Genomic DNA, 20,635 nt, shown 5'->3' on the forward strand with positions numbered 1-20,635 from the left:
ATGGCTCCACTTCAAAATTATGTTATTAGCAAGAAAACAATTAAGAACATACAAACATCACGGAAGAATCTACATCCATACAACTCTTTCCTTTCCATGTCCTAACTTCACTCTGATTTCTTCATTTGCAGCAGGGTTCTCTTACCATAAAGCTCACCAATCTTACTCCAGTAAGAGGAATTGGGTGATGGACACAACCTTTGGAACACCCGATGGTTGTCAGGAAGATGCTGGACATGGAATGCCACCTGGTCCAAGGTGATTTGTCTGGCAGTTTCAAAAAGCACACTAGTCTGATCTGCAGAGATTGCACGCAAACCAAACGCCAAGCAGGGCTTCAGAAGGTTCAGGTTGAACTCCTGAAAAAGGAAAGATAAACAGCATATTGAAAACATGATCAAATGTTCAAAAATGGTACCACAATACAAAAGTTAGTTCTCAACTATCTTCATATAGTTTTCTAGTCAGCTCTCTCAGAAATGGTATGGTGATAAAGGCACTAGATTATCAATATGTGTTCACTGCACAAAGTTTATATGCAGTAGCATTCAAAAAGTGTTTTTCCAACAGTAACAAACTGCTGTAATCCAGGCAGTTTAAGAATGGAGAGGCATAAATTTATTTAATGAACCCAAATGCCAATGATTTTACTGTTATTTTGACAAAAAATTTGTAACATTTCCACATAGTTGTGAAGAAATGTTAGTGTTAGAAAGGCACAATCCACAGGCACTAGAAGTTTCCTTCCAAAAGATTATTTTGACCCCTTCAGGTCTTCCATCTTTCACAGCATTCCCTTCCTTCTGTCACTCTCCCATGAAGCATTTCAGCTTTTTGGTCAATTACACTGTTGTAGAGTTTCACCTGTGCTCAATTTCCCAGGCGGGTAAAGGAATTAGGAACACTAATTCAGCACAGACCGACCAAGCCATTACCTTAGCTGTCATGACAGAGTGGAGGTCATCTTCAGGAAGTTTATCAAGTAATTCAGTGCACTCCATTAAAGCAGTATTTAACTTGCTGCAGCACTGCCATTTAACAAGTGAGATATACCAGTCCTGTTTGCACAAGAAAACAATAAGAACATATTTAACTGAACAAGGGTTTTCAGTATAATCATAGGAGTTTAATTCTTATTCCTTGATCTCAGTAAGGTATTGCACAAACTTTCCAATATCACAGTTAAGAGGGCCACAGCAGACAAGGTGGGCTGATTGGTGTCCTTTCATGTTGTTACTAACCTAGGATTCTAACAGTTACATCTTGCTCTTGGCTGCTTTCAGGTTGCTGAAAATTAACAAACATTTGATAACAATAATGGGGCAAATCAAGGACAAGCAATCTTTCCATAAAGGATTTTCTTTTTGCCTCTCAACCCCCCTCTCTCTCCCCTCCCCTAAGCCTTGCACCATTGCCCCCCCAGTTAACAGGAAAGGAAAAGAGTCCCAAGTCATTCTGTTAACTGGCTTTAACATTACTTAAGAATGTTTTCCAGTTGTACCATTCTGAAGAAAACACCTCACCTCTGCTGTATTACAGCATTTTGTTAAGTGAGCTATTTCACTGTGTGGGACAGCACCGCAGTTAATACCCCTACTATGCTTAAAAGAGAGATTTATATGTAAGTGTCTCTCTTATCTATTGCACATCTTAAAGCACTTTACTGCCAATGAAGCACTTTGAATGACAGCTATTGTTCAAGATACTTTCCAAAGAACCTGTTCAAAAATGTTATTACATACTTCCGGAGCAGCTGGAACATGATCCCAGTCCTCCTGACTCAGAGCTAAGGACACTATCACCCTGCCACAAGGATTCAAAGTAGACAACACAACAACCAATTTGTACACAGTAAGCTCCAACAAACAGCAATTTGGTAATGACAAGATAATCCAATTAGCGATTGCTGCACAATTTATCCCTTGCTGCTGGAACACTACAGATAACTCCTCTGCTTCAGAAATAGTGCCATGGGAGCACTCACCTCAGGTAACATAGTATTCAAAAGCATATAGTTTTGACAACGTACATTCTCTCAATGAAGGTCACTTCATCCCACTGCAAAACTCTACCCTAATACTTCCTTCTTATTGAAATACAAACATTGTTTTCCATTAGAAGATACAATGAGTGGTTGAAACTATTGTGACAAGACATTCTATAGTTTATGAAAATGTAGAATAAAAGTAATCTTCATAGCTTTTAATCTTTTATAGTGTGTGCGTGCGTCTGCAAATGCTTCATCCGGTGGTTCACTGAAGGTGTTACCTACTATGGTGACAAAACTTCTGAAAACAAACCTTCCAACTCCGCAAGCAAACGTATATCCAGAATGCTCATCTTTCTGTTCACCTTGCCAAAACTCATTAAAACCCTTGTCAAAGGTCATAAATCTTACCAAACGGGAATAATTAATCAGGAGAACTTTTGAGTTTTTGAAACACTATCACCAATAATGCTGCAACACAACAAAAATAATTACTTCATGAGCAGAACTAGCCTCAGCTATTTTCACTCAATTTATTGATGAATGTCAAGTCAATTCATAAAAAAAAGGCAATCCCACTGCCCTAGTGTTCTCACTTTGTCCACAGTGATAGATTCTATACAGGACAGCTTGTCTCCATCCAGTGGGTGAGAGGTCACGATTGGTGAAGGGCTGACTGTGTCTGCAGCAACTGTTATACGAAACCTGTCCAGCAGGGAGTACAATCTTTGGTGTCTGAAATAAAAGCAGAATTTATTATTCCTAAGGTTAACGGAGACAGTTATAGCAAAGCAGATTCTAAAGTTCAGCAACATTCCGAGGTCTTGATTCATCAAGTCTACTCTAGCATGAACTCACCAGTCAAGGCAACATTCCTAGATGCAGAGCAGACAATACCTCACCTTTCCCCCTATATCTGGACCAAGCTTGGCAACAACCCCCACAAATGGACCAGGCATAGTGCTCACTTGTCTGTCATCTGGATCAGGAATGGTGATAACACCCCTTTCATTCGGACAAGGCTTGCACCAACCAACCCCGCCCTCCATCCAGACAAGGCTATGCACCAACACACTCACCTCAGGAGCAGGCACAGCATCAATACCCCATAACCGGACAAGTTAAAGCAACAACAATCGCACATTCAAATAAGGTTCCATGGTAACTATGATTTTTGTTTTAAATTTCCCCACTTTTCAAAGGCCCTGAGGATGAATACTTTGGCCTCTCGCCCCTCCTGTCATGATGCCAGCATAAACTGGATAAACACAAGATCAACTCAAGTCTTTGTACCTTTGAGCAAGACAAGTTGTCTGTAGATAACGCTGAAGCCTTTCCAACTCTTCACGTGGCACTTGGGCAACACTATTCTATAAAGAGAGCATCTTAATTTTAAAAATAGTTTATAACAAATCACAATAAATATTGTAAACCTGAAACTAAACAAAAAAATGGAAACGGTCAGCAGATTGGGCAGTTTCCATTGACAGAATAGTGGTGTCAGACAGGTGTTTCTGTGTGGCTGAGAGGTAAAGAATTTTTTGGCTTGAAATGACAACTTCCTTTTTGTTAAGGTATTCCTTTCATTTTCACTGTCTCAATTTTTCCATTTCTCTCATTGTACACATCTTTAAGTAATTTTGCTTTCTTCAGTTTCTCTCAACATGTCTCCTATTCTCTCGTGCTGAATTCGTTGCCATTTAACCATCTCCTGTTTTCTCATCACGAAACTTAATATGGTATTGTTTTATTCATTTGCTTTGTTTTCAGATGCCAATCTCTGAAATTCACATGTTTTGACAGTGTCCCAAGGATTTACCCTTATATCCCACATCCACTTCTCATTCCTTGTTAGTTGAGGGTTTTGGGTCATAATAGTAACTTTTAAAACCCCTGGCCATTTCTATTTTTCTTCACCTAGATGTGCTATGGATTCATCCTTACAGGCTCTAACACTGTCTCCACAGTGAGCTAACACACCTTTATTTGCTGAATTAGCTTGGTTTCCCTTCCTTTCCAAAAAGGATACTATTTGGGCATTCTCCAGTTTCCATTCACATGGCATATGATTTCTCATCCTCATCTCTCACAGGATAAACATTCTTTGTAATTTGCTGATGTACTACACAAGGCAAACAACATCAACACACCAATTGCAGGACTGACTAGCACTGATTGCTAGTTCATTCTATCAGAGAACAACTTAATCCTGAAACAGATGCAAGAGACATTAGGACAGAATGAGTAGAATTCTTTACACAGTTCAGATGTGAAGGGCATAATGTATATATCTTTGAATCCTGAACAATGTTCCCTCTAATTTTCTTGCCAGCTACGTGAGCCTCTGCGGTCCCGTGTGAAGCAATGACTTCCAGAACTGGAAGTCAGTGCTGCAATTGGTGTGCCGATGTTGTTTGCCTTGTGTAGTACATCAGCAAATTACAAAGAATGTTTATCCTGTGAGAGATGAGGATGAGAAATCATATGCCATGTGAATGGAAACTGGAGAATGCCCAAATAGTACCGTTTTTGGAAAGGAAGGGTAGTAGTTTTCTGGAATGGTGAAATTAAATGTATCCTTCATACAGACCGACCAATGACCTTATGACTAAACCAACTACTGAGCCAAGCTGGGATGGACAAACCCATTCAATAAAAGAACAAGATCAGGATGAGAGGATTCGCAACATTTTAATATAGCTGGGAAATGAGACATGTTTCTGAGGCTATATGTCTTGAAGTTTTCAAGACAATCACAAGAACGCCAAATTGCAAATAAATCACAACAATGCAGAGTGTGCTGATATCCAAATGATTTAAGATGATCAGTTAAGCTCAAAGGTGGCTCACTGTGTTTGCCAGAAGCAACATACACCCATACACAGGCACCTGTCCTCTGCAAATAAGTGGAATACATTCAAGCCTTGTTTTTTTTTTAAAACATTAGCTCAGGAGCTTGAGGAACCTTGTTGCCTTCTCCATTACAATGCCATCGCATATCAATTGACTTGCCAACCAAACAACAATCTTTTCTGTTGTAATATTAATTCTTAATTTTTTATTTTTGCATTTGTCCTGATGAGCACAAGACAAAAATCTTTAACAACATGTCTCTGTTCAACCAAAATAAAGTTCCATATGGCCAAAAACTTCCAATTATTCTAATATTGCTGCTTCAACACTTTGAGGCATAGCAATAACAGATATCACCCCCATACAAGTTTAAAAAATTAAATATATAAACAGGTAAGCCCCATCAGTAGTTATCCAGTGTGCGAACTTTACAATATAATTCTCCCAACATAAAGCTTTGTAAATCAGCAATGCGGTTAACTCTTAACTGCCCTCAAAAACGTCCTCTTAAATACTTCCACCAACTCCAACTGGACCCCACCAGCAAGAACATCTTCCCCTCTCCACCTACGGCAAGGACCGTTCCTTTCAACAGTCCTTGGTGTGCGCCACTCTCCCCATCATCCCCCCAAACCCCCAGGTACCTTCCCCTGCAACCGGAAAAATGCAAAACCTGCCGGTACACCACACCCCCTTACCTCCATCCAGGACCCCAAACAGTCCTTCCAAGTTCACCTGCCTCTCTTCCAACCTAGAGTGCACTTGATACAGTAAACCATGTGGTCTTCTCTCCATCAGGGAGACCAAACGTAAACTTAGGGAACAGTTTGCCAAGCATCTCAGTCAGGCCTGCAGGAGCCGACAGGACTTCCCAGTCACCCCACATTTTAATTCCCCTTCCCTCTCCCTGTCTGACATGACCATCTTTGGCCTCCTCCATTGCTACAACAAACCAAACCGTGAATTGGAGGAACCCCACCTCATCTTCCGCCTTGGCAGCCTAGGCCTCAATACGGAGTTCTCCAATTTCAAATGACCTCCCTTCCCCTACCTTCCTCTGACTCCCTTCCCAGCAACCCCCCTCCCTCCCACCAATCAGATTCATTCCTCCCATTGATCAACCAGGTCATACCCTCTGCCTGTATTCACCTATCCCACTTCATCACCCTACTCTCCCCCACCACTCCCTTTATTTACAGCTCCCCCTAGACCCATCCCCAGTCCTGAAGAGTTACACCCAAAACATCGGCTTCTCCACCTCCTGATGTTGCTTGGTTTGCTGTGTTCTTCCAGCGTGCTGCCCATCTACTGAGTGACTGAGCAAGCCAATCTGTTTCAAGGCAATTACGGATGGGCTATTATGGTGACCATCCCATAAAGGAGTAAAGAAAAAAAATTCAAGTGCAGAAGTTAGCTCCAGCTTTCACCTTCCACTTTGTGCAAACTTTCAGTATCTCATCCAATGTTTCTTTTGGGCTTAATGTGCAATTTGGTTTCGCAATATTTTGAAGCATCTTGAGATGTATTACCCAGTTAAAGATGGTGTATGATTATAACCTGTTGCCCAGTCAAGTGAAAATTATAGTCAAGCAGGCTGCAAATCTACGAGCTCTAACCCATATTCCTATAATATAACTCAGCACAATATGTTCAGATATGACTTCAGCTGAAGGTATGTGACAAAATAATACACCTATCAGGAGAAAATGGTCACAGGACTATGGCCAAGAGTGCAGTTGCAGAGCTAATTAAACTGCAAGATTTCATTTTACCTGCAAACTTTCTGCCAAAAGCATCTCAACTCGTCGGCAAGCCAGAGTGTCCACCATCCGTGCCAGTACTCGGAATGGTGTGCTTATCAGTTTATCAATGTACAGCATCAAGACCGCCCCCGACTGGCTGAGATGGATCCCCTCCAAGCATTGCAGGGTCTTCTTTAACATGGTTGGCTACAAGGTAGGGGGAGAGAAAACAATAAGATTCAAGTGTAATAAATTAATCCAGTAAGGAGAATAGGAGAAACATCTTTACCCAAAAAGTAATGAGAACCTAAAACTCACTATTGCAAGGAGCAATTGGTGATTGTGAGCCGTTGAAGTGAACAGAAAATATACATTTAAGCAGCTAGATAAATACACAAGAGAGGAAGAAATAGAAATGCCGTACTCTGCTTTGAGGGAGAGGGGGGGCTCAAAGAAAATGAACACAAGCCTATTCTTGTGATGTAAATTCTATATCCCAGGTAGGACTGAGACAGGTTGCACTGTCATCACAGAAGAGATTGTTTCCATTTGATATGGTACAAGCTACAACTAGACATGGGACAAGCAAATAATACACTCCAGATGTAGATCCAGTCATCATTGCCAACAAGTAGCCAGGCCAAAGAAGGTGCAAATCTGAGCGCAATAGTCACAACCTGACACCAGTAGTCATGGGAGAAGAGCTCTACAGGCAAGAAGTGAAAATCACCACTGTTCAGCACCAAGGTGTGGACTTGAATGGTCAGTAAAACAAAAAAAGTCTTTGCCTTCTGTGCCAATTGTCTCCAAAAGAGAGGCAGGAAAAGTTATCACAAACATATGTGAGCTTATGCAACATGCAGCGCAATTACATTACCTGCTCCAACAGAATGAAACCCTGAGGGTTAGTCTTGCCTCTCATCATTCAAACCTGTGGGTATTCCACTGGCCTTTTCTTATCGATTCCATCTAAAGGTCCCCCTATGCTGATAAAGCTTTTGTTATTCACACCAGCTGAAGTGATGCAGTAAGACACGTTTGATTCTCTCCAACCTTTTGAATTAAAGCATTGCGCTCCTAACCCAGTAAGGTCAGTTCAACCAAATCAATACACATTGAAGGGACAACTTCATTACATGGTTGGTTCTGATGCTCACTGGCCTAACATCAGTCAGTCAACAAGGACCTTGAAGAGCTGATAGCACAAAAATATAATCTGGGGAAGAACATACTTACTGTTGCAAGATTGTCACATCGGGACTGGATAGCCTGAATGAAAAGCCCACTGGCAGCAGAGTTACGATGAACAGCACTGATAAAATCTTGCACTGGTGGTTCATGAGAAAGATTGATGAGATCTTGAACATGATTGACTATCAGCCAAGTCAGGTGTTCAGAATCATGAAGGTTCTGACACTGGAACAACAGAGGAAAGAAATCAGCATCCATCAATTTTGAGATATAAACATCCTTCACTTTAACTAAAAATGAACCTGGAACCCCCCCCCTCCCACTGCAGGTGTGTGTACTTACCCTCCCATGGACTGTAGTGGTTCACCACCCTTTCAAGGGCAGTTCGGGAGGTACAATATTTGCTAATCTAGCTGGCATCATTCGCGTCCCATGACAGTTATTTTAAAAGCCCAATCTCTCACAGCTCGTCTTAACGTTTTGTGAAATGTATTTGAAATTATGTATATTTTAATTTTTCAGAACACTGGAGAGGTCAAATTCTATGGAGGATGACTGAGAATGGGCACAAAACTTAGTTGAGAAAGATGAAGAATTGCTGCAAGCTAATAAAATGGTGAAACAAGACACAATGGATTGAATTGTCTATATTTTGAAGAATTGCAGGACATAAGCAAAAGATGGAGAGCCATAAAACCGGTGCTTGCTAAAACAATTTTGGCACTGAGCTCAACAGCTAAAATGGCCATCTATGGTTTTGAAGACAGACAGACTTCTTCATCTGAATTTTCTGTTTCATCACTCACAAAGTAGCTGAGTTACCACAGTGAACCTATTTAGCTAATGGAAGCACATAGAACAAAACCCATTTTCTTCATATGCCAAGAGACTGATTTTATACTAAGCTAACACTACTTCTGTATGACACATATAGCATTGCAAAATCAATCTTTTGCTTTAAAACTCAATAATAATTCTACTGAATCTTACCACATAATCACAGAAAAGAATGAGGGCTCCTCTTCGAACTATTTCCCTATTGCACACACCCAACTTAGATACAGATTTTGAATCTTCATTTTCAGATATCTGAGGACTCAGCAACTTAGTGCTTGACAAGCTGTGCCTCCTGTGTTACGAGAAAAAAAGAGATCTGACAAAAGATACAATTTTTTTTTAAAACAGTAAAATACAAAAGTAGTAGCATGGTCCTGGAATGCTGGAGCCATCCACATGATTCAACCATGGATTTAAACGTAACCAGCTCTAACGCTGATATATAGCTAGCAAAGTGGAAAACTGCTAAGGTATGCTCTGTCCAGAAAGCAAGACAAATCCACCTAATTGGTGCCTCATGGGATCACTGGTGACTAAAAACATTTTGTCATGAAGTAAGGGAAATACTATCAAGCAGCATTTGCTCAGCACGGAACTGCTCAGTGACGCCCAGCTTGGGTTCTGCCAGAGCCACTCAGATCCTGACCTCAGTACCAGCTTGTATATACATGGACAAACCAGTTGAACTCAGCAAGGGATTGGTGAGTGACTGCTCTGCACATCAAGGCAGAATTTGACCAAGCGCAGCATCAAGGAGCCCCAGCAAAACTCAATTAATGTGAGTAAGGGGAAAACCCATCCAGCACAAAGGAAGATGGTTATGACTTTTGGAGGTCAGCATCTCAGATTCCTCAGTGTCATCGGCCCAACCATCTTCAACTACTTCATCAACGTCCTTCCTTTCTTATTGTCAGAAGTTGGAGTGTTCCCTGATGATTGCACAATGTTCAGTACCATTCGTGATTCATCAGGCACTGAAGCAGCCTATAACCATTTGCAGCAAGACCTGTAAAATATCCAGGCTAGGACTTAAAAGGGGCAAGTAGCATTCAAACTACTAATGCCATGCAACGATCATTTCCAATAAGAAACAAGATGGCCATCTCTCCTTGACGTTCAGAGAGTGGGTGAGGGTTTTAAAACATGAGCCAAAAACTGCATTGAATTAACCACAGAAAGGATTCAATAGCAGGAAGATTGTAGTCTTCATCATCTACAAGGAAAAAGATCAGAAACGTTTTTGGAATACTCTGTATGAGTGTAGCTCCAACAATATTCAAGCAGCTTGTTACACGCCATCTATGGCGAAGACTACTTCATACACAGGCCCTTCATCCTTCCTGAAGGGCTTCTGCCTTAAACGTCGATTTTCCTGCTCCTCAGATGCTGCCTGACCTGCTGTGCTTTTCCAGCACCACTCTGATCTTGACACTTCATCCACATGCTACCCATCTTGTTAAACAGTCACTCCATCCAGCACTGTTGCAGGGGTAGGACTGCGTTCCATCTACAAGATGAATTGCAATGACTCACCAAGGTTCCCTGGTGCCTTTGAAATGTTTGAAACCTGTACTATCTTGAAGAATAAAAGGCAGCAGACACAAGGGAACACCACCATCTGCAGGCTCTCAAACACTGACTAAGTTGAAGTTCAAAACAGTTGTTTCAATGCTGCTGAATATCAATGACCCGAAATGCCTTTCACAACACTGTGGATGCATCTAGACAATATGATCATAGGAATTCAAAAAGGCAACTGACTGCCACCTACTCAAGAGCCACTAAAGATGAACAATACATTCTGATATAGCAAGTGACACATACATCCCACAAGAGAATAAAAAAGGTAACTGGGAGACTAGGAAAACAAGTACACAGTCTGCGTGCTCACACACTTCTCCATATCTTTGAAGGAAAAGTTGGACTGAACAACCCATGTCCATGTTAGGTTGCTGGACAAGTTGGAGTTGATAATGTTCTCACTACTTTGCAACTCCTGTCACATTCAGCAATTGAGAGGACGGATTGGGAGGTCACTGTCCTGGCAGCCATTCAAATGAACTGCTCTGCCAGGAACAATGCAATCTTTCGGGGGTAACTGGCAGAATAGTCAGTCACAATAATATTAACCAGTCTACGATTCTTTAGTCCAGAAAGGGTGCAAACTCACAACTAACACAAAAGGTGGTGGCATTTGGTGTGCTTTCCTTTATTGGGAATATTGAGTACAGGAGTTGGGAGGTCATGTTGTAGCTGTACAAGACATTGGTTAAGCCACTTTTGGAATATTGTGTGCAAATTTGGTCTCCTTCCTATTGGAAAGATGTTGTGAAACTTGAAAGGGCTCAGAAAAGACTTACAAGGATGTTGCCAGGGTTGGAGGATTTGAGCTATAGGGAGATGCTGAACAGGCTGGGGCTGTTTTCCCTGAAGCGTCGGACCCCGAGGTGTGACCTAATAGAGGTGTATAAAATCATGAGGAGCATGGATAGGATAGATCGACAAAGTCTTTTCCCTGGGGTACGGGCGTTCATAACTAGAGGGCATAGGCTGCGGGTGGGAGGGGAAAGATGTAAAAGAGACCTGTGGGGCAACATTTTTGTGTGTGCGCACGCGTGTGTGTCGGGGGTGTTGGGGGGAGGGGGGGGGGCGGGGAGAGATGTTGGTGAAGAGAGAATCGGCTGCCAGAGGAAGTGGTGGAAACTAGTACAATTGCAACATTTAAAAGGTATATGAATAGGAAGGGTTTAGAGGGATATGGGCCAAGTGCTTGCAGGTGGAACTACATTGGGTTGGGATATCTGGTTGACATGGACGAGTTGGACCAAAGGGTCTGGTGTCCATGCTGTACATCTCTATGACTCTATGAAAGGGTGTGAGCACACCTCAGACAGGGTGAGCAAAAGGGTGCCAGTGCAAGGGCACAAGCAGGCAGCAAGCATGATACTGATAAGGAGTGAGTGCACCAGTGGCAAGGAGCAAGCACAGAAACAAAAGTGAGTGTGTAGGTAAGGACGCAAATGCATGAATGAAAATAATGGTGAATCACGTAGCTTCTCAGTGGACTATAATAAAACACCAACCTTTTCCAGCATAGCATTTAGTTGGTTTTTTTCTGACTTTTTCTTGGGGTGTGGGAAGTCAATACCTTATTATGCTATTCTTTGTTCAAGAACAAAGTGGCACAATATAGAACAAATACAGCTTGTGCAGGGGTCTGGCAAAACTTGTTGTCTTCCCCCACCACCTTTCTGTTATCAATTGAAAAAAGGCTAAAATTGTTTTAAGAACACAACGCCGTATTCGCCAGTGCCTTAACAGCAAAAGTGCCCAACGCATGTCTCACTTTCCTTGAACAACAATTTGTGCTTTGAGTAAAACATCCCAAGTATCTTCACAAGAGTGGAATTAGGCAAAAACTTGCAACAACTCAAAGGAAGAGACATTAAAGCTAGTGGCTGACCAATAAACCAAAGGGATAGTTTTTCAACAAACAGTATCATAAGAAAAGTGGCAGAAATCTCCTAAGAAAGAAACTCCAGAGCTGAGGGCCTCTGCACCAATAGGGGTGAAGTAAGTGGGGATAATGACGGCAGAATCGGAAAGTGCAGAGATCACAGATTTGTAGACAGAAGGATGCTTGGCAGGGTTAATGCCATGGAGGAATTTGAAAACAATACTGCAGGACAAAACATCAACATAATTTATCAACTTCATTCTACTTATATTCAGAGACTGATTTCTTTTTATTCCATTTGCTAGGTGCACTATACAAAAGAGTACGGTGCTGTTATATTTCACAGGGAATCAAGAGCCTTCTGTTTGTTGTACTTACTTTGGGGTCTGATGCACCTCTGACCACCAGCTGTAGTTTGTGTAGTTCACAAGCAGTAGGATTTGGCACCAAAGCAGTACTAAAGATGGGTGAGTGGGAATTATGGACTGAACCAAGGCATTCAAACTTTCCAATGTGTAAAAGCTTCCATCAAAGCCATTCCCCACAATCAATCTAGTGGCAGCTGCTGTGATTCTTCTAAACATCCCTGAAAGAAAGGGAGGAGGATATGCATTTACATAGTGCCTTCCATGACTTAAAGCTGCCCCAACACGCTTTGGAACCATTTAAAGTCCTTTTGAAGATTTGGAAGGGAGAAAAGATGACACCAATTTGTATAAAGCAAGCTTTCTTAAACAGCAATAATGACTAGATGAATCTTATTCTCTGTAGTGATATTAGTTGAGGGAACAAATATTTCCAAAACATCAGGGGACTCTCCTACTATGCTTCACATGGGCTACTTGAGATGCACCTGATAGGGAAGACTGGATCTTAGCTTAATGTCTTATCTGAAAGATGGGGCCTCTGTAAGGAAATCCCTTCACTACAGCACTGGGAATGTCTGTCTAAATTCATATGTTCAAGGCCCTGGAATGGAAGTGGAACTCAACTTCTTGACTCTTACGAGTCCACTTTTGAGGGAATTCAATGTTATCCATGTTGTGATCTCCCAGATGGGAGATGAAACTAAACACTGCTTACTCAAATCGGAATGAAAATACTACACTCCTGGGAGAAGTTCAAATGTAATAAGTGGGCTTCTTCGGAGAATGGATGTGAATGATGGCCCAAGCACAAAATCTAATATTAGTATTTGTTAAAGTATTTCAGCTCGTATCCTTTCTGCCAGAAAGGGTAAGCTGTGTTACCTGATTTGAAGATGTGTATGAGGCACATAAGCAGAGTGCCAATCTGCTGACAATAAAAGGAGTGCTGCTGTTCGCTCATGTCCACCTTCAACTGCTTATTTACAATGTCCTCAAGGAGGATCCCCACCATCTGCAACAGGAACCTGCACAAAGAGAAGAATGCACGAGTCAATTACTAGTCTGCTGCAGTACTGTGTCCAATTTGAATTAACTCACTTTCAAACAAGATGTCAAGCTTTGGATAAGATGAAGACGAGACTTACTCAGGATAAGGGACTTCAGTTTATGAACAGACTGGATTAGTTAGGACTCTCTCACTAGAGGTCATAAGAAACCTACAAAATTCTAATAGGACTAATCAAATTAAATACAGGAACAATGTTCCCAATGACCAAGAGTCTGGAACAAGGGGTCATATCCTATAGATATGGGGTAGGCCATTCAGGACTGAGACAAGGAGAAATTTCTTCACCCAGAGAATGGTGAGCCTGTGGAATTCTCTTGTTGTTGAGTCCAAAACATTAAAATGTTTTTTATGAAGGATTTAGATATAATTCTGTGTGTTAAAGGGCATGGCGCAAAAGCAGGAACATGTTACTGAGTACTGAATAAAAGAGCAGATTCGAAGGGCCAAATACCTGCTCCTATTTTCTACAGGCCTACCTCAGTTCTCCAGTACAAACATCCTAAATCCATATCCAAAGGAGGTGAGCCGGCTCTTAAAAAAAGACTGGCTTTACAAATAGAAGCAGAGTTTACAAAAAGAAATTACGTTAATTTTTAACATCACTAGTTAGGCCTCAGTTATTGTACTGCTTTCAATTCAGGGTAACTCACATTTAAGCAGAATGTCAAAGCTCGAGAGAAGGAGCAGATAAGATTTACTAGTGATGAGAGGCTTCAGAGAGACTAGAGAAACTGGGTCTGTTCTCCTTACATCAGGGAATGTTAACAGAAAATTTTGTAGAGGTGTTTAAAATTGTCTGGAACTGTTCTGGTACAGGAAGACTGGTCTCAAGATTTAGTATAATTGATAAATCAAATAACAGGGAAGATATTATTCAACAAATCACAATAAATTTGAACACAGTTTGAGGGGGTGATGGAAGCAGATTCAATAGTAAACATACAGAAAGGAATTCCGATATGTCTAATTATATGCTTCTATTTTAAACTCTAACTTTTTCAAAGCCATGTTATGAAGTGTTACAATCCAAATATTGCATTTCTTGACAATGCAAATATTTGCTTTTGCTATGAAGAGAAGCTGTAGTTTTGTACAACAATCCATGTCATGTAATTTGTTTTTGGAAAGTTTGACTTCTACCTTTGACAAAATGCTCCACATAAACATCTTAGACCAAACACTCTGCAAGATTAGTCACCAGTTAAGTTACACTTCATGCCACAGCATGCACAACAGTCTTAGTTTCTTGTTTACAGCAATACAAACAAACAAGCAAATCAGGAGAAGGAATAGACCAGTCAGCCCCTTGAACCAATTTCACCATTCAATAGGATCTGTTTGTACGGTGAATCCCAAATTCCCACCTTCTCCTGGTAAACTTATCTACCTACTAGGTTGTAAGCTTGCTCACTGAACTGGAGAGAAAGTGAGGACTGCAGATGCTGGAGATCAGAGCTGAAAATGTGTTGCTGGAAAAGCGCAGCAGGTCAGGCAGCATCCAAGGAACAGGAGAATCAGCCCTGTTCCTTGGATGCTGCCTGACCTGCTGCGCTTTTCCAGCAACACATTTTCAGCGCTGCTCACTGAACTGGTAGATTTGTTCTCAGATGTTTCGTCACCATGCTAAGTAAAATCAGTGAGCCTCCGATCTACCTATGCTTTATAAATAATCTATGAGATATGTCCCTCTGCCTTCTGAGGCAGTGTTCCAAAATGGGATCCCTTAGAAAAAATTTAATAAAAAGGACCTAACCATAAACCATGCCCCTCGTTCTGGCCTTACCTACTGGAGGAAACATTATTGCAACACCTATCTAGACTGGATCTTATAAACTTCAACCAATTCCTTCTCCCTCCCTCTTCAAAACTCCAGTAGAATCAAGCCCAGAAGACACAAGAAACTCACAAGACAACACAATAATTCCATCTAGTAAACCTCCTCTGAACTGCCTTCAATGCATTTACATCCTTCCTTGAATAAAGAGACCAAAACTACAGACAGTATTCAAGATGTGGTTTCACTAATGCCCTGTATAACTGAGGCATAATTTACTCTTGTAATAAAGGATAGCATTCCATTCGCTATCTTGATTACGTATTTCCCTCAATTGTGCACCCCGCTATTAGATTAGAGCAAGAATCTTCTGATAGAAGGTGGAAGTATCAATCTGTGTCTTTTTGCAGCACTATCATCACTTTACTATAAGCTAGCAAACCATGCGTACCTGGCAAATGTTTCTTCTGGGAGATGTTTACTCTGTGCCTCTTCATTCTGTTCCTCTGGTGGGACAGTCTGATTCCCTCGGTCCCTCAGCAAGGCTATGTTCTGGCAGGAAATCAAATAAGGAGACAAGGCCAATTCTTGAACCCGTGACAGAACAATATCCTCAGTCGACTGAGAAATGAGGACCCGCAGGATAGCTAGGATACCGGATATCCAAAGCTGAACTGTTCCAACTGATGCCTACAAGATAAACAATATCCAGTTATTACTCCTTTAGTTCGTTACTGCAAGAAGGAAAGAAAAATATCTTGGAATTCAAGATTTCAGAAGCTGAATTTACAAAAGTGAGCACTATTCTCACTTTCTGAATGCAGTAACCACCAACACTCGCTCCCAACCAATTCAGACAGCTGCTCCACATAAAGTTGCTTTTAACACAACTCAAACCCAAATAACAATTTATATTATCTTTAACAAATTAAAATCTCCCAGGTTTGCTTCATGACAGCTTTATGGAACTAAGTGGACAGACAGCCATATAAGGAGATATCAGGTTGGATGGCCAAAAAGCTGGGACACAAGCTAGGTTTGATAGAGTGTGTAATAGTGGAAAAACAGGAAGGGAGGTAGAGAGATAGAGAAAGTCATTTCGGAGATTTGGGCTTGGCCAGCTGAAGATACAGCTGCTAATTGGTAGCAAGTAAAATGGGAATGCTCAAGAGGCCAGAACTATCAGATTCTGAGAGTGGCTTACCAGGGTGCACGGCATAGCAAACATACTCTTCAACAACATGTCAACAGGTCGCAGTGATGAAGGTGCCACTGTCTCAAAGAGTGTATTCAGCACACCTAAGGCTTCATGTGAATCAAGGTGCATCTACACAAACAAATTAATAAATAATGCATATATTTATATCCACTTTTTCTATGAGACATAAAACTAAACTCAGCAGTATCGGAAGTTTGCAAGTGCAATCACAACTGCAAATCCCTCCATGCTTTCTTTCTCTTGATTTATCAGTCTCCTTGTATCCATTCAAGTAAAGACAATTCTCAGATCTCCCAACAAGCGCTGTATTAAAAGAAACTGCCTGCATTAACCAGTAGTACTAGAATGCTGGGGTCAAGGATTTCTGCTCAAAATGTGATGTTTTCTTTCAAAGTTTGTGCGAAGATTTGTAGCTCGGGTGCTCGTTGTTGTGGTTCTGTTTGCCGAGCTGGAAGTTTTTGTTGCAAACGTTTCATCCCCTGGCTAGGCGACATCATCAGTGCTTGGGAGCCTCCTGCGAAGCGCTTCTTTGATGTTTCCTCCGGTGTTTATAGTGGTCTGTCCCTGCCGCTTCCGGTTGTCAGTTTCAGCTGTCCGCTGTAGTAGTTGGTATATTGGGTCCAGGTCGATGTGTTTGTTGATGGAGTTTGTGGATGAATGCCATGCCTCTAGGAATTCTTTGGCTGTTCTCTGTCTGGCTTGCCCTATGATAGTAGGGACCCCTAGGACTCAATGACACACAAACCAACAGCCACGCTCAGACAACAACTCACCAGAATGAAGGACCTGATACCCAACATGAGCAAAACTAATGTAGTGTACAAAATACCATGCAAGGACTGCACAAAACACTATATAGGACAAACAGGAAGACAGCTAACAATCCGCATACATGAACATCAACTAGCCACGAAACGACACGACCAGCTATCCTTAGTAGCCACACACGCAGACAACAAGCAACATGAATTCGACTGGAACAACACTACTATCATAGGGCAAGCCAGACAGAAAACAGCCAGGGAATTCCTAGAGGCATGGCATTCATCCACAAACTCCATCAACAAACACATCGACCTGGACCCAATATACCAACCACTACAGCGGACAGCTGAAACTGACAACCGGAAGCGGCAGGGACAGACCACTATAAACACCGGAGGAAACATCAAAGAAGCGCTTCGCAGGAGGCTCCCAAGCACTGATGATGTCGCCTAGCCAGGGGACGAAACATTTGCAACAAAAACTTCCAGCTCGGCGAACAGAACCACAACGATGTTTTCTTTATACAATTCACAAAAAGCCAGAACTTTTTGCGAATTATTCCTGCAATTTGAGCACTAGTTTTTGAAATATTGTCTCGAAACAAGTTCTATCCATAAAATCTGACAAATTCCCAGAGTGAATTAACCCTCACTGCAGGTTTCCACTAATAGCAATCCTTTGGAGATCTTCTTCAATCATTCAGAAATTGATCTGGTTCTTACAGTTTCTTTTGACCAAAGTACAATAAAAGGTAAGTTACAAAAACTCAATGTGAGTTTTGCTTCAATTTACTTAATAAACTAAAATTCCAACATAACTTAAAAATACTGAATTTGATTAAATAAGATTATAGAAAGTTGATGAACTATCACAGTAAAAACACAAATCTATTTTTATAGGTTTTAACTAAAATTCAAGCTGCTACTTTTAAAAATATAAAAGGACAATTTAAAGTAATACCTTAAAAAAAACAAACATGTTTTAACACATTGCCTAACTGGCTCTGGATTTTCATTGAGATTAGACCAAAATGAGTTTTACTACAAACTCGGGGAAAAAACAAATCGGTTCAAAATGGCACAACTTATACTAGAATTAATAACTGCAAACAAAGCAGAAACACTAAATCTGGAGTTCGAAGTAGAAGCTGTAGCACATCAACAGGCTATTCAGCTTAATTGGTTGGTGCTGCTGGTTAAGCTCTACTCTAGTCTACTCCCATATAACTTCAAACTCCATCAACATTATCCTTCAATTTCTCCCTCTCTCTCATGTTTATCCAGATTTGTCTTAATTGCATCTGACATTTCCTCCTGTCCATGGTAGTGAGCTCCATGTTCTCTCATTCTCACTGCTCTCCAGCAAAGAGATGGTCTCCTTCTCTGTACGTTTTATAAAATACAATCATAAGCAGCAAGAACCACAGGGAACAGTGCAAGCTGTTCACAAATGTTTCAGTACCAGAGTGTCTATATGCCTGTCTGTACCTGTTGTTTAGCCAGCAACGGTAGAATCATGTCAGCTATCTGACGAGAAAGACGCTTCCACTTATCTTCATTCTCCTTGTGACACTGTTGCAACACCAGAATTAACATCTCCAGGACCTGCAGTGACAAAAAAAAAACAACAATGGAGCAACTAACATTCATATGCTTCACCTGCCTACTTGTTATTTTCTTTTAATGATACAAAAGAGTCTGAGGGAAAGCGGAGATGACACTGACTCCAACTACTCATGGGAAAATGTAGAGGTGAACAGTGGAAAGCCAGGGGTATGTAGACAAACACCAGAGTTGTTCTAACAAGTTCCCATTCTGATGTTTGTTCAGCTAGGATTGATGGATACCAGTGCTTTGATTCCCCTAGTTTGGGCTGTTTACAAGAACAACTTGAATTTATATCAGGCCTTTAAAGTAGTAAAATGTTCCAAGACACTTCCCAGACACACCCTTAGATAAAATTTGACAGCATTCTAGAAGAGGAGATATTAAGGCTAGTTCAGGCATGGCAGAAGTAGATTTTTTAAGGAGCAACTGAGGAGGAACAAGGAGAAAAGGTGCAGGCAGGTTTACAACAAAAAAGGTTATTTCAAATGAAGGCATGACCAACAATGGTGAAATAACAAAAACTAGGGATACACCAAGGCCACATTTGGAAAAGCACAGGTATCTATCAACAGGCCATTCAGCCACTCAAGCTTGTTCTACCATTCAGTTCAATGATGATTCATCTACACCTCAACCTGATCAGCCTCAATACTTTTACTGAACAAAAGTGAGTTGACCTCAATCTTCAACATTTGTACTGACTTTTGAGTATCTGCAGATTTTTGAGGAAAAGTTCCAGATTTCTAACAGAGTTTGCAAAAAAAAACACTGCTTTCAGCACCCTACTCTAATCCAAAATATATCAATCTTTCATAAAACAGGAAAAGGCGGCCCTTCACACTTTCTATCCTGCCCCACAATTTAATTACATTTAAATATTAAATTCATTTACCACCTGCATTCCATATCCCTTCTCTAGCAAAATCTAAATCTTGAACATTTTAATTAGCTCCAGATTCACAGTGTTTTGCAGGAGTTGTGTGTTCAACTGTACTTATAGGAGAATGTTTTATGACTTCACAGCCTCTTTATAATTTTAAGGTGAAATCCCCATTTTATGGATTCCAAACTTGGTTTTGCAACCAGTTTGAGTTTTGAATCCAATTTTTTATTCATACAACTGGGTAAGGGAACTGATTTAGTTCCATAAACTGAAGTCTGAATGAACACCAATTCCCTAAATTCCAAATAAATAAGAGTTTCTGGTGCTTACAACAGAATCAAAGTAAACTAAATAGGGGAAAAGATTTTTAATACCAGGAGATGGAGGGATAGTCAGAAGGGAGCAAGAAAAACAGTTTTCTTTTGAAGATGGTATTTTCACAACCCTAATCTTCGCCCAAAAATACAGTGGGCCAATGTTTTTCAACACACACATGACAGCACCAGCCACTCCCATGTTAGGTAAGAACAGACAGGAATAGTACAGCGCTCCCAATGGACTGATCCAATATCAAGCCAAAAGCATCAACTTTCAAACAAGTCAAACTCAACTGTTTCCAAATGCTGAAAAGCGTATTTTGTCAATTTTGGCCATAAAAGAATTAAACCTGCAATTCTTACCATTTCAAGATGTTTATTGCAAATCTATTTAAAAAAAGAAAACTAGGTTTATTAGAGCATTCGGGCTAAGACATGACAGTTGCTGCACCACAATTCCAGCTAGCTGGAGCAACTGAACTGTGGTGCTAGCCATTCGACTGGACATTATTAATTGGTCTTTCATAACTGTAGGAGTCAAGATGTCAATCTAAATCAGTACATTG

The 20,635-nt window shown here is 40.9% G+C and overlaps 1 protein-coding gene across 16 annotated transcripts in view; it reads right to left on the reverse strand.

Annotated features, from left to right (window-relative positions):
• Positions 1–20,635, reverse strand: part of htt (huntingtin) — a 295,347-nt gene that overhangs the window by 98,005 nt on the left and 176,707 nt on the right. For 11 of the 16 annotated variants that reach the window (XR_015751247.1, XR_015751248.1, XM_087974297.1 and 8 more), the window contains 13 exons: positions 20,433–20,456; positions 18,750–18,866; positions 16,483–16,605; positions 15,730–15,968; positions 13,318–13,460; positions 12,446–12,653; positions 8,764–8,902; positions 7,819–7,998; positions 6,613–6,789; positions 3,281–3,357; positions 2,584–2,722; positions 936–1,058; positions 146–359 (listed from right to left, as the gene is read on the reverse strand). Coding sequence is in view for 14 of the 16 variants with exons in the window: in XM_087974297.1 (XP_087830423.1) it covers positions 146–359; positions 936–1,058; positions 2,584–2,722; positions 3,281–3,357; positions 6,613–6,789; positions 7,819–7,998; positions 8,764–8,902; positions 12,446–12,653; positions 13,318–13,460; positions 15,730–15,968; positions 16,483–16,605; positions 18,750–18,866; positions 20,433–20,456 (1,903 nt within the window). In the remaining 2 variants the exon portion in view is untranslated. The remainder of the gene's footprint in view (positions 1–145; positions 360–935; positions 1,059–2,583; positions 2,723–3,280; positions 3,358–6,612; positions 6,790–7,818; positions 7,999–8,763; positions 8,903–12,445; positions 12,654–13,317; positions 13,461–15,729; positions 15,969–16,482; positions 16,606–18,749; positions 18,867–20,432; positions 20,457–20,635) is intronic. The other 5 variants (XM_087974327.1, XM_087974259.1, XM_087974340.1 and 2 more) reach the window with 1 other exon arrangement.

This window comes from Chiloscyllium plagiosum, unplaced genomic scaffold (genome assembly GCF_037043375.1).
Source record: "Chiloscyllium plagiosum isolate Xiang-an unplaced genomic scaffold, Cpla_swu_hap1 HiC_scaffold_2, whole genome shotgun sequence".
Taxonomy (NCBI): domain Eukaryota; kingdom Metazoa; phylum Chordata; class Chondrichthyes; order Orectolobiformes; family Hemiscylliidae; genus Chiloscyllium; species Chiloscyllium plagiosum.